The sequence below is a fragment of the Panthera pardus genome, unplaced genomic scaffold (genome assembly GCF_024362965.1).
Source record: "Panthera pardus isolate Hobbes unplaced genomic scaffold, ASM2436296v1 HiC_scaffold_3, whole genome shotgun sequence".
NCBI classification, from domain to species: domain Eukaryota; kingdom Metazoa; phylum Chordata; class Mammalia; order Carnivora; family Felidae; genus Panthera; species Panthera pardus.
In genome coordinates, this window is record NW_026526876.1 from 38,450,850 (window position 1) to 38,463,484 (window position 12,635).

A 12,635-nucleotide genomic window follows, 5' to 3' on the forward strand; every position below is an offset into this window, starting at 1 on the left:
CCCGAGATTGGGATGGCGAGGTGGGATGCCAGTCGGAGGGGACCTGTCGGTTGAGAGGCTGCATCCGGGGAGACCACACGGGGTTTCCCAACCAAGTGCCCCAGCTCCAAGCCCTCCAGTGTGTGTTCAAAAGGAGCCCGGAAGAGAGAGGTGATGATGGAGGCATAGGTTTCCTCATGTGTAAGCTGAGGATCATAATAGTGGGCTTTTTGTGAAGGTGTTTTATAAATTCGAAACAGCTGTAGGGTGTTTCCTACCACTGCATAGAAATGAGGACCCTTCAGGAAGCCCCCTGGGAGTTTAGGAGAGGCTCTCATGATGGGTATCCTAGCTTTGGAGGATGTCCAAAGTCAACTGCTACCAAGGCCTGCCAGAAAACCCACGCTTGCCTTTTTTTTTTCTTGCTAGGTCCATCACAGAAGGGACTCTGGGTACGTGACTGCGGGACAAAATGTCCCTCTACTCGTTCTTTAAGTTCCACCTCAAAAGTACCTCCTTTGTACAACCTTCCCTGACAGCCAGCTCCACTCCAGAGAGCATTCTCTCCCTTTGTTACGCCCTTGGAATCCACCACGGCACTGTGGTGTGGCTGTCTCCTTCCGGAAGAAGGCAGTGGTGGAAGAGAGAAAGCTTTGGAAGGATATATCCTCGTAAGTGCATAGCCCCAGCTCTAACGAGGCAGCGGCAAGGCTGGCGCTGGGGAAGGAAGGGGGAAAAGGTGGTCCCGTGTGAAAACAGCATTTCTCAACTGAGCAACCCTGCGTACCTTGTTGGATGAGAGGGAATCGGTTCTCCAGCCACCCAGACAAGGAATCTGCCCTTCGCCTGAAGCTCCAAGGCTTCAGGGTGGAGAGCTCAGATCCAAAGGCTTTCTTGGAAAAACCCATCTCTATCCATTCCAGAAGGGAATCCAGTTCGAAGCTGACTTGCCCATCCTCCCCTCGGGACACCTGACTGGGGGGCTTAACCACCCCAGCACCCGTCTTTGATCTTTCTGTCTCTCCGAGCCTGGCCACCCTCCAGTGCCTTCCTTCTCTCACTCTTCTAAGCCTCCCTCTTTGTCTGATCAGGGTCTCCGCCTACTCTCCAATTCTAAGACTGCTGCCTTCGCTCTGAGCCCTGATGGAGCGAGTATGTGTGTACAGCCATGCATATGCGCGTCTGAGTTGTGTACTTGGGGGAGAAAAGGTGTGTGGGGGGGTACGCTGTGGAATCTGTGAGGACTGGTGAGTTTGGGGGTGTAACTGTCTCTCCCCTTAACACGAAGCAGCTTGGATGTGTGTGGACAGTTATCACTCAGAGGGTGGCCACACTTGTGTAAATGCTTATATGTGTGGATTTTCTGCATTCTTGAGTGTGCACACCGGCAATTTGACCTGTGGAGTCGTGGGTCTGTGTAAGAGGTAAGGATCGTGCTTTTTGTCCAGGGATATCGCTCTTTATCTTTGGGATCCGTTAGTGGACCTCTCTGTTCATGGAGATCACGAACATCAGTGTAGACACCTGTGTGTTTGCATATATGTTGTAATTGAATGGAGCCTACGTGTAGCTGCCTACCTGTGGCCATAGATACTCGTATACGTGGACACCTGCCCGTCAAGTTCTTGGGCGCCTAAGTTTAGAGGCAGGTCCTGCACAGACTGGAAAATGCGGCCACCAGGACAGGCCTGCCGTGTTTCCTACGCTCTCAGAGGAACCATCAAAGTGGACGCTCCTCCTCCTCGCGGATTTTGTCCCGGTTCCTGCAAGACTTCAGCCTCACGCGGCGCCAGGAAAGGCGGGGCGCCGCGCGGGCGAAGCCAGGACGGCGGATCCCTCCAGCGGCCTCGGGGGCCCGCTGGAGCTGCGCTGTCGCGAGCGCACCGGGGCCCCTGCCGGAAGCGGAAGCCAGGACGGGGGTGGGGGCGCGGTGAGGCGCAGTCGCGGCGGTCGCGGCGTGTCAGGCCAAGGGCGCCCCGCGGGGGCGTGTGCGCCGCGCGCGTGCGGGGCAGGCTGGCCGCGGGGCGGTACCTCCCCGATCCGGCGTCTGTTTACCAACAAACTGCCGGGGCTCAGCAGCGACGCATTCCGACGTGCTGAATAAGCTGCGGGCGCGGGCCGTCTGGTCTCGATTCCCCTGCGGGTTGGTGGCGGCGGCATCAGAACCGCGGTGCAGATCCCCAGGAGCTGGAGAGCGCGACGGAGGGTCCCCTGAGCCCCCGCAGCCGAAGCGCCTCCGCTACTGCGCTGCTCCCTTCGCCCTGGGCCATCCCGGCCCCGCCAGCTCTCCCTCGCGTTTCTTCCATTGAGACCGAGGTTCCCAGACTGCCCCAATCGCCCTGCCACCCCGGTATCCCTCTTGGAGAAGACCCCGAGGCAGCTGGGCCTGGAGCGTGTGCACCGCCCCTCGGACCTCTCGGTTCTGAATTTCCCTACCGCGGGCTGCCCCGGGGGGCGGGCCCCGGCCCCAGCCTCGTGAGGTCACTGCGTGCGGTAGCCAATCCGCGGCGTCTAAGTGGGCGGTGCCACCGTCGGGTCCCGGGAACCGAACCCAAGAGCGAGACGAGGGGGGCCCCCATGGATTTAGGGGGGAGGGGAAAAGCCATGGGGGGCACCCCTTCGGAACCCCTTTCCCAGGCGCGCGCTCTCCGCTGGAAAAGGCACAGAGAGACACTTTCCCCGGGATCTTAAGTGTGCGGGAGGCTGGCTGGGGGGCTCATCCGGTCCCAACGCCCGAGGTTCGGAAAAGAGAGAGTTGGCGGAGGGAGCGGACTACGTGCCGGGCCATGGCCTAGGCCCTTCGGCCCCGGCCCCGGCCCCGGCCGCGATGACCTCTTTGCCCTGCTCCCTCCCTGGCCGGGACGCCTCCAAAGCCATATTCCCGGACATCGCCCCTGTCCCATCGGTAGTGGCTGCCTACCCGCTTGGCCTGTCCCCCGCAACCGCAGTCGCCTCCGATTTGCCCTACTCTGGGCCGTATGGCCACCTCCTGCCCTACTCCTACACTGCGCCGGCGACTCCGGGAGACTCCTACCTGCCCTGCCAGCAACCAGCGGCGCCTTCTCAGCAGGAGCCGAAGGCAGGTAAGTCCGGGCGCCGCAGCTCTTCCCACCTCTGGGGTCCTGATCCTTTGCGTCCCTAAACTTCGCCCTCGCCTGGTTGGGCGCAGCTAGCGGGATTCAGACCTTACTCAGATTCCAAGGGATCTGGGGGTGGGGGGAGGGCGAAGGGATGGGGCGGGAGACAGGGGGGAGGGGCGGGGGCGAGTTGATCTAGGTCTCCTTTCAAGACCGACCTGGTTTCGATTTGCAGTTGTGTGAAGCCGGGCGGCAGGGCTCCCTACCCCACCCCCTGGAGCAGCGGGGTGGTGTGCACCTACGTGTAACGGAAAACTGAAACAATCCAGATGTGGGTGTGGGTGCCTAGCCCCTGCCCCAGGATTCTTTCCGTCGTGTACTCCTTCCCTTCCCCAAGTCGCCTCTCCGGGTTTGTCTTGTCTCCAAAAGCAGTGCTCCAGCCCAAGCCAGACAATTGGAAGCGCGGTCCCAGTTGGAGGACAGTGGAAGTGGGGGCTTATTTGGGGGCCCCTCCCCGTCTCCCTTGGCTGGTGCTTGAATATGCCTGATAGAGGCTGGAAGCTGTCCTTCCAGCTAGGAAGAATCTGGGGCTAGGACCCCACCACCTATTGTTCTAAGAATGTAGCCACAGGTGGGTCAGGCAGCCTCTAGCTATAGATCCTGATGCAGATCCTTCCAGGTGAAGGATCCACCCCTTGCCCTTGTGGGGGACAGGTTAGGCCCCACTTCCTGCTGTCTGGAGCAACTTTGAGTCCCTGAGAAAGTGCTCACTGCAAGGCCTCAAAGAAGCCAAGGAGCTAGCCAGCCTGTCTTCCTGGTCCTGGGCCCGGTATTGGGCAGAACCCGTGCAACTGTATATGCTGATCCGTACTAGCTCCAAATTAGACCTCAGGTCCCCTGCCCTCCCTGCCCCCACCTGTCTTTAGCACAGTCTCCTCCGAGGATGCACATCTACTGGGTGCCTTTGCTTGTGTCAGCCCAGGACCAGGACATCTCTCTCCTTTTCCCTGTTACTCCAACACATGAGCTCATAAACCATCAGAGCCAGAAGTGCCCCTAAAGATTTGGGAGCTCAACCTACTGGATTACAGATGGGCAAGCTGAGGCCCTGGGACCGGGTGTGGATGCCTCTTTTCCAGGCACTTAGTCCTTGCAGATTGGTGTTCACTGCATGAGGCCAGAAAAGAGGATTTTAGAGAATTTCCTCAGAGCCCCCAAAGTGAAGTGCCTTCTGTGCACGAACGCGAGCTGCCTCTCCCAGGCTGCTGTGTCTGTCCTCCTTAAAGGAGGAGCAGTTGGGAGGAGGTTTGTTTGTTTGTTTGTTTGTTTGTTTGTTTGTTTTATACAAATGACCTAGGTTCTATAAATGAATCCCTTGGACTTCCCTTTAGTATATGCTCATATGGGACATTTGTGTCTATGTGTGTGTGGCCGGGTGGGAACGAGATCGCCTCGTCCTTCAGAGAATTGTTTACAGGGTTAGTATTTTCGTCCCTGTCCTCCACACACCTTGTCTTCCCTCTGCTTGGTCTAAGGGCCAGAGAGTGGAGAGTTCCTTTTCTTTACAGAATTTCCCCGGATCCAACGAAAACCATACACGTGCTTAGACTAGATGGTAGCGTTTTCCTCCCGAAACTGGTGGGTTTGCCCATTCTAGACCGAATGATTGGGGGTGTGAGAGAGGACTTGAGCCCTCCTTTTTGCCCCACCGCGTGTCCACCCGCGCTGCAGGGGAAGGTTTGGCTCCAAGGGAGCTTTGGGAGCGGGCGGGTGCGGCGGCGGCGGTGCCTCCAGGGAGGCCTTTGGGCTCCATAATCGCGACCAGGGCAGATCCAGTCGTGACTTGCCACAACTGGTGTGGAGAAGGGCAGCTGTCAGCGGAAGGCCTTTGGAGGGGCGTCCTCTGGGAGAGCTGGGGCACCGAGGGCTGGGGGAGTCCAGCAGCAGCGGGGGCTGCTTCCTAGGCGCTGCGTCACCACCCGAGCCTCGTGGTTCACGCAGCCGCAGCCGGAGAGGCGCGGGTGGTCGGTCGCTGGGCGGCCAGCCTGGGGCTTCGAGCGGTAGGGTCAAAGCAGGGGAGGCCGGACAGGCGCGGGCGGGGAGCGGAAACCCAACGGTTTTTCTGGGAATTGGCAGGGGCGGGGGTCGGGGTGGGGGTGGATCTGAGAAGCCCGCAACGCCCGGGGCCCTGAGTGAGGGATGCGGGGGAGGTGAAGGCACCTGGTCATCGCGGCCGGCCCAGGGCGGGGAACCACACGTCGGGGGGAGCACGACCAGAGGAAGGAGGGGCGGGGTGAGGGTGCGGGACTCGGGCCGACATTAGCTGCGTCTGGGCACCGGGGCCAAGTTCTCTCTCGGCTGAAGTGGCCCGGCAGACCCGAGTGGAAAGCTGCAAACGTTGCCCTGAGCCCGGGAGCATTTTGGTCATTTGGGCCTCCCAGCCCTATCACCCGAATGGAATGATCCCAGGGTGCCCCCGCAGATTGGCGCAGGTTGGGCTGCTCAGACGGGAAGAGGAGGACCCCTCGCCCCGCACCTCCCGTACTCTAGGGCCGCTGTTCCCCCGCCAAGATTCCTAGAGTGGCTGGGCCTGGAGGCAGGAGGTGACCAGATCTCACGGGGCAGCTCGGCAGCGAGATCCTGCAGCGGCCCGAGGGGCCTGCGCTGGCCGGCGCTGCGTGCTTTGCGAACCTGGGCCACCTTCCCCGTGAGCGGTGAACCCCTCTGTGAGTGTAGCGGGGAGCGGGAGGGGGCTGTCCCACTCCCACAGGGCTTCTAGAGCCCCTGAGCCGCCTCCCCTAGCCAGCTGGGCACGGGGGAGGAGAGGGCTGGTCAGTTTCCCTGCAGGGTGCACCTCGGGTTGGGGTTTGTTGGGGTTTGCGCCTCGCAATAGGGGATGGCAAACCCTGAGGGCACTTCCCACTCTAGGATGCTGGGGGGGGGGGGGGCGGGGGGGCGGGTGCTCATCCTGGCCTCAAGGCCGAATTGGCCGGGCCCCTCCGACCCCCACCCTCCCCAGCCCCAGCAGCGGGGAGGCTGCCACGCAAACACTGGCTCGGGCCTCTGAGCATTGTTCTGGAGTTCCCTCGGCCTGGAATGCCCTGCCCCGGTCAGCTCCAGGCCTCAGCCCAGCCCCCGACCGAGCCTTTTAGCCCCACCCTACCCCGAGCTGGCGCCACCGCACCCGCCTGAACTCTGACCTCCCGGCCCTGGCGCCACCTGTACCCTCGCTCCGTCCCTTGGCGCTGTCTTCCTAGGGTCACAGGACCCATGAGTGGGAGCTCCCTGAGGGCAAGAACCGCGTCCTAGCGCGCGGTGGGCGTGGCGCCTGAAGGGGGCGTGGAGCGGAAGGTAGAGGAGGGCCGAGCCGGGTACCCGCGCCCTTTGCTTAGCTGAGGCCTACATGCAAACGAGATGCAAATGAGCTCAGGAAGCCGCGCGTCCGACCCTCTTAACGCCCCACCCACACCGTTTTGTGCCGCCCCCCAGATTCGGAGAAGCCGCCGCTGTCCCCGGAGCCCTCGGAGCAGCGCCCGCAGGCCCCGCCCAAGAAGCTCCGCAAACCGAGGACCATCTACTCGAGCCTGCAGCTGCAGCACTTGAACCAGCGTTTCCAGCACACGCAGTACCTGGCGCTGCCCGAAAGGGCCCAGCTGGCCGCGCAGCTCGGCCTCACCCAGACCCAGGTGAGGCCGGCCCCATCCTTCCTGCAGCTAGCCTTCCCCTGATGTGGTCTCTGGGAACTCACCCCTTGGAGGGGGGGAGGGTTGAAAGGCTGAGGAGCCCCCTAGCCTCGTTGTCACAGTTCTCCTGGCACGTTCCCAAGGCGCCTGCGCGCCACTGCTGGGTCCCTTTCCCTGGATCTCACCCTTCCACACGCATTCTTCTCCTCACATTCCATCCTTTCCCCTCTTCTCCCCAAAGGTAAAGATCTGGTTTCAGAACAAACGCTCCAAATACAAGAAGCTCCTGAAGCAGAACTCTGGAGGACAGGAAGGGGACTTCCCTGGGAGAGCCCCCTCCTTGTCTCCCTGCTCCCCACCCCTCCCATCCCTCTGGGATCTACCCAAGGCAGGGGCCCTGCCCACCGGTGGCGGCTACAGCAACAGCTTTGGGGCCTGGTATCAGCATCACTCCCCAGATGTCCTGGCTCCACCTCAGATGATGTGAGTCCCGGGAAGGGTGGGTTGGCCCCTAGTCCTCCACAAAGCCTAGGACCCAGCCCGCCTGCACCCCTTCTGGTCCTGGAGGAAACCAGCTCCAGATGGGTTTTCTCAAGAGGAAAAGGCGCGAGAGAAGAAAAAGGACGTCTCCCTGTAACCCAAACAGCCTAATCAAGGACTTTGGTCTTCACCACTGCCCCCCACCACTACCATAGACTGGACACCTTCCCTCCAGTTGATCGGAGGCTCTGGAGGGAGAGTCACTGGCTGAAGTGCAGACTCCTCACAGGACCGCTAGTCTTCCCATCCCTTCCTTGGACTGCAGTCTACCGCCAGCCTGGAGGCAACACCAACAAGAAACACTTGAGTATTTTTTCCTCTGTGTGCCTTGCGCCTCGCCCAACCCTGTTCTGAGCAGAAGCGGAAGTGAAGTGGGCATCCGGTGTCTTCAAGTCGACCACCACCGAGTCCCTCCCACCCTCCACCGATTTTTCCTGGAGGTCAGCGCGTTACCCCCATGACTGATAGATAGACTGCCTCACCCCCCTGGGACGTGGAAGCGATGCTGAAAATGTGGTTTGTGGACCTATGGGGAATTGAAGCTGTTCTTCTAAGAAAGAAAAAAAAAAGCCTTCTTTTTCCTGCGTCTATTCAGTTTTAGTAGATACTGGATGCGATTATCCTTTTAATTCAACGGGTATTTATTAAGAGCCTATCGCCGCCTTTCCCACCCTTAATACCCATCATCCCCACACTCACATCCTCTTGGAAACCCAGTAGGGCGACTCTTTGGGGAGAATGGGGGACAAGCAGACTCTCTGGATGAGTGTAAGGAGAGACACCCCCGAACAGGGAGGGTGGGCTGGTAGTTCAGCTCCTCACTGCTGTCTCTGTCCAAGGGAACCGCTCCTATTTATAACCGATCTAGCATCCTCCACATCATGAGCTTTCAGAGATTAAATCTGTATAAAAACCTGGGCCCTGGCTGTGAAGTGTGTTTGTTTCCTGACTTCCGGGGGTGGGGGTTGCTTGCCCATCTCTCTCTTGCCTCCCATCTGACTCTTCCAGCACTGACCTAGAGGATGGGATACTAGTTTTGCCTCTATCCCTAACTAGCTCTGGGCTTGTAGCTCTAGAACGTTCTGATGACCACTTTCATTCGCTCCAGTGTGAAACTGGAAGATGCTAATACTGGGAATGACCCAAGTCGGAGTGGTCCTCACTCGCAAATTCTCTCCCGGCCCAGTTCTGGAGGGAGCCGGGGGCACTTCGCAGTCCCCTGTTGCCCCATCTTCAGCCCCTGCTCCCTGCTCTTGGGGACAGGACACGCCCACTGAGCCAGTCCAGTCCTCCCAGGGTGCTCCTTGGGGCGGAAAGGCCCCAGCCCACCTAGGGGGAGGGAGAGGAGAAGAAAATCCCAGAAGGAACTGGACTTCTCCATCCAACAAACATTGGTGAAGCCTCTGCTCTGTGAGATCCTGGAGATACAAGGTGACTGAGGCAGACCCTGCGGGCAAATGGGGGAGCCAGACAAATGTCCAGCCACTTTTGTGGTAAGTGCCTGGTTAAAGGAAGTAATACGGGCATAGTCAGGGCCCTCAACTCAGCCTGGACCCAGCGGTAGATTCATGGCCTCCACACCCCATCCCTCTCTCTCTCTCTCTCTCTCTCTCTCTCTCTCTCTTTCACACACACACACACACACACACACACACACACACACACACACACACAGCACCCAGTGGCAGAGAGGCCCAAGGACAGGGCTGCAAATAATTCAGGGAATCCAGCCCAAGCTTGGCCTGAGGGATTGGGGGAGGAGCCTCCAATTCCAGGCAAAAAGCTCCAGAGTCATCTTTCCCTTTACTGTCTAAACCTGTTCCCAAGCACTTCGAACTGGGGACTGCCCTAGTTGGAAAAGCCCACTCAGGCACTTGGAGCCAACCCCCCTGGCCCCAGAGAGGGGCCTGAATTGGAGTCTCTGTAGGGTAGAGGGGGTACGCAAGTCAGTGGAACCCCCACCCCGGGGGGGGGGGCTGCGATCAGCCCCTCCTAGGCCCCTTGTGGGTCAGTGGCCTCCCCCACTCACCAAAACACCATGGAGTGTTATCCTGGGGATGGCAAAGGCATGGGGTGCGCCAAAGCCAAGATCAGGAGGAGTGAGGACTGAGGGTACCAAGAAGAGAAACACTTGCCTCTTCCTCCCCATCTGTGCCTTCCCAGCTCTTAACCCCAGTCCACAGGCGCTGGGGGGGCAGCCCCAGATCCCTTCCCCAGGGCTTCTCTGAGGCCACGAGGCCTCAGGGCGGCTGTTCCTCCCACTGTAGGCTGCACACTCCTCTTCCACAGACCCAAGATAAGATCTACCGCCCCATCTCGGAAAGCCTCCAAAGGCGAGATTAATTGGACAGCCCAACACGAGTCGCATCGTTAAAACAACAGCCCAGGTTGTAAAGTTAAGTAGCAGAAGGAGTGTAATTACTCTCCCAGCCAGAGGCCGGCTGCCCCCCCCCATCCCAATTCCCTACCCCCATCCACCCGACCATTCCAAAGGAAACAGGAGCCCTTTCCCTTTGGGAGTTGGTCTAGTCTCCCTGGGCTCTTGGGTGATGATGGGATTGAAACCCCAGGGGAGGATGAGCTCCATTCACCTCCCTCAAGCCATCTAAGCTGTAGAAGGGGAACCTGTGGTTCCTTCCCCTGAAGACTCCCCTCTGAGAAAATTGGGTCAGTAATGGAGCAGGGTGGGGGGGGGGGCACAAAACTGATCGGTTTAGAATGGGGATTTTGGCCTCCAAAGAGTCCAGCTCTGCTGTGTGGCTTTTGGCAAGTTACTTAACCTCTCTGTGAGCCTGGTTTTCCTCCTCCATTAAGATGAGAATGCTAATAGGACCTGCTTCCCGGTGTAGCTGTGATGATGGAATGAGATAGTGCTTGTAACACGCTTGACACGGTGCCTGGAACTTAGTACGCGCTTCACAAATGGCATTTATAGCTGCCGTGTGATTATCAGGGAGGAGGGGTCACGGCCGGGGTGAGTTCAGACTGCCACTGCCATCCATTCACCTCTCACCTCTCTGCCTCCTGGGGGTAGGGAGGAGGAAGGGGGCCCGGAGGCTGGAGCACGGCACACATTCCTTGTCATCACCATTTGAAAGCAGGACACCGGCAAGGTCCTAAATGCAAAAGGGCATCTGAAATCAGCTGAGGCTGGAAAATGGAAACAGGGAGGCCAGGGCACCCTCTCTCACCTACAAGGGTCTCCGCCACGGGAAAAGCTGACTGGGGGCTTCCCTTCCCTCTCCCCACATGCTATTTTAAGACGTGCCCCCCCCATTCTCTCCCCCAACAAAATGAGATTCAATTAATTCAATTAAAGCAATTTGGGGAGCAGCTCCTGAAGGTTTTCAATGTGAGATAATTACAAGTAATTTGCTGCTGTGAAGAGGAAAAGGGCACTCAGGGTCTGGGGTTGGGGGGGGGGGAGAGGAGGCAGCCCCTCCCCACCAAACGCACACAGATCTAGAGGGATTCCACACTGCAATCTTAACTGCCCTCCCATTGGCCAAATTACTTGCAGGTGGGAAGTAGGAGAACGGGGTGGTGGGAGGGGGCTGGGAAGCCACGGAGTGACAGGCTGACCCTCCCCCATCCCCAAATCTGCTGTGCAAGGTGGGGGTGGGGAGCTGGTTGTTCCCCCACAAAACGTCTGTTTAGCCCTAGCAGCTGATTACTCAGCTCCAAACCTCATTGGAGTTTGGATGCCTGAACTTGCCTCTGGGATTGTATCCAGAGTCAATGGAATGTTATCCGGGTAGCTGAGGCCTGTGTAGACGGGGTCTTGGAGATCCAGGACTTCCCCCTGAAACCCTGAAAGCATAAGCCATGTGGGTAGGGACGGGAAAAGCCAGAGGAGGCTACGCTGACTTCCTGCTTCCAAGGAGGTGATGAGACACCCACTCTCTCTCCTCCCCTGATCTCTGTTTGCTAGTTGGTGTGTGGGGGGGGGGAGTCTAAGCTCCATTCTTTCCATTGTTGTGGTGGCAAATCTCCTCTCAGCTTTCTGTCCTCAGGGCCACTGAAGCCTCTTCCTTCAGAAAAGCATCCTACAGGTGTCTCCCGCCCCGATTCACCTGGATAACCCTTTCCTTACCGGGATTCCTGCGGCCTAGGAAGGGGTGGGGGTGGGACTACAGGTCGAAGGGCGGAGGGGGGAGCTAAGACCAGGCGGTGAGGGTGGCTTCAGGCCTCTGCAAAGACCCCTCTAAGCCCTGCCCACAGGCAGCTGGTTTTCAAGGGACTAGGATCCCCCTTTCCCTGGGAGCCCGTGTTCCACGAGGTGAGTAATATTTTAGCAATTATGGTGGAAAAGAAAAACTCTGTGGCCCACAAAGTATTTCTCTCCCATGCCTTCCCTTCTCTGCCATCTCTTTCCCTGCTTCTCCCAGTGCAAGGCTGGGCGAAGAGATCTCCAGCTCTGGTTTCTTTCTGCTCCAGCCTTTGCCCCACCCCTTCTCTGAGAAGCTTGCCTGTGGGTCCCGTGGGGGAGGGGGTGGGGGGGGTGGGGTGGGGAGCCACTGAGTCCCCGGTGACTATGGGGTGACTGCCATCTCTCCCCTTCCAAGCTGAAAAGGCTTTCCTAGAGGGGGACAAGTGACCTCTTGTCCATGCCTCTGCTTTCCCCTTTCCTGACCGGCACAGATGGGTTCAGGAGGGAATTAAAGTCCCTTCCAGCGCAATTCTCGAAACACAAAGGCCGCAGACAGTGCAGAGAGCCAGGCAGGTGCAGGGACCCCGGCCCAGGGACTCCCCCCACGCACACACATTTCCACTGAAGAAGGTGCACACGCAGGCAGGCAGACACACGGCCGCATCGCTGCGGTGTGCAGAGCCGCGCACAGAGGCACGCGTGAGGCCATGTGCGTGGAGCCTTGCCAGGGCTGTGCACGGACACACAGAGAAATACACTCACAGGTTACATCCTCGCCACACACAGGGGTGAACCAAGAAGAGGCACAGGGACTTAACACATGCAGAGACGAGGTGAAACACACCCAGAAATACACAGATTAGCCTCCCCAGCTGTGAGTGCGTGTGGGGTGGGGATGGCTGTCTTGCTCTCTCTCTCTCTCTCTCTTCTCCCACCCTTTTCTCATTCTGGCCCTTTCTGCTAGCTCTCTGTCTCCTATTTTCGGGGAGTATTTCCCTGGTGAACACTTGGGGAGGGAGACTGAAGGGCCACAGAAACCCGATCATTTTATTATGACTTTATCTGCTTTGTTCCCTGACGGCTTGCCTCCTTCTTTTCCTGAGCTCTGGCAAGAGCTCCCGGGCAGGCTAGCCCTTCCTGGCACACCCCATGGCTCCCAGGCATGGCCAGCGATTCCAGCCAAGGCCCAGGACCCCAAAGACTGTC

The 12,635-nt window shown here is 58.9% G+C and overlaps 1 protein-coding gene across 1 annotated transcript; it reads left to right on the forward strand.

Moving 5' to 3' along the window:
- The first annotated feature begins 2,082 nt into the window (after nucleotides 1-2,082).
- On the forward strand, nucleotides 2,083-8,197 carry DLX4 (distal-less homeobox 4). The gene is made up of 3 exons (XM_019415820.2): nucleotides 2,083-3,062; nucleotides 6,546-6,742; nucleotides 6,981-8,197. The coding sequence occupies exons 1-3, from the start codon at nucleotides 2,807-2,809 to the stop codon at nucleotides 7,224-7,226; spliced, it is 699 nt and encodes a 232-aa protein (XP_019271365.1). The 5' UTR covers nucleotides 2,083-2,806; the 3' UTR covers nucleotides 7,227-8,197.
- The last annotated feature ends 4,438 nt before the right edge of the window (nucleotides 8,198-12,635 follow it).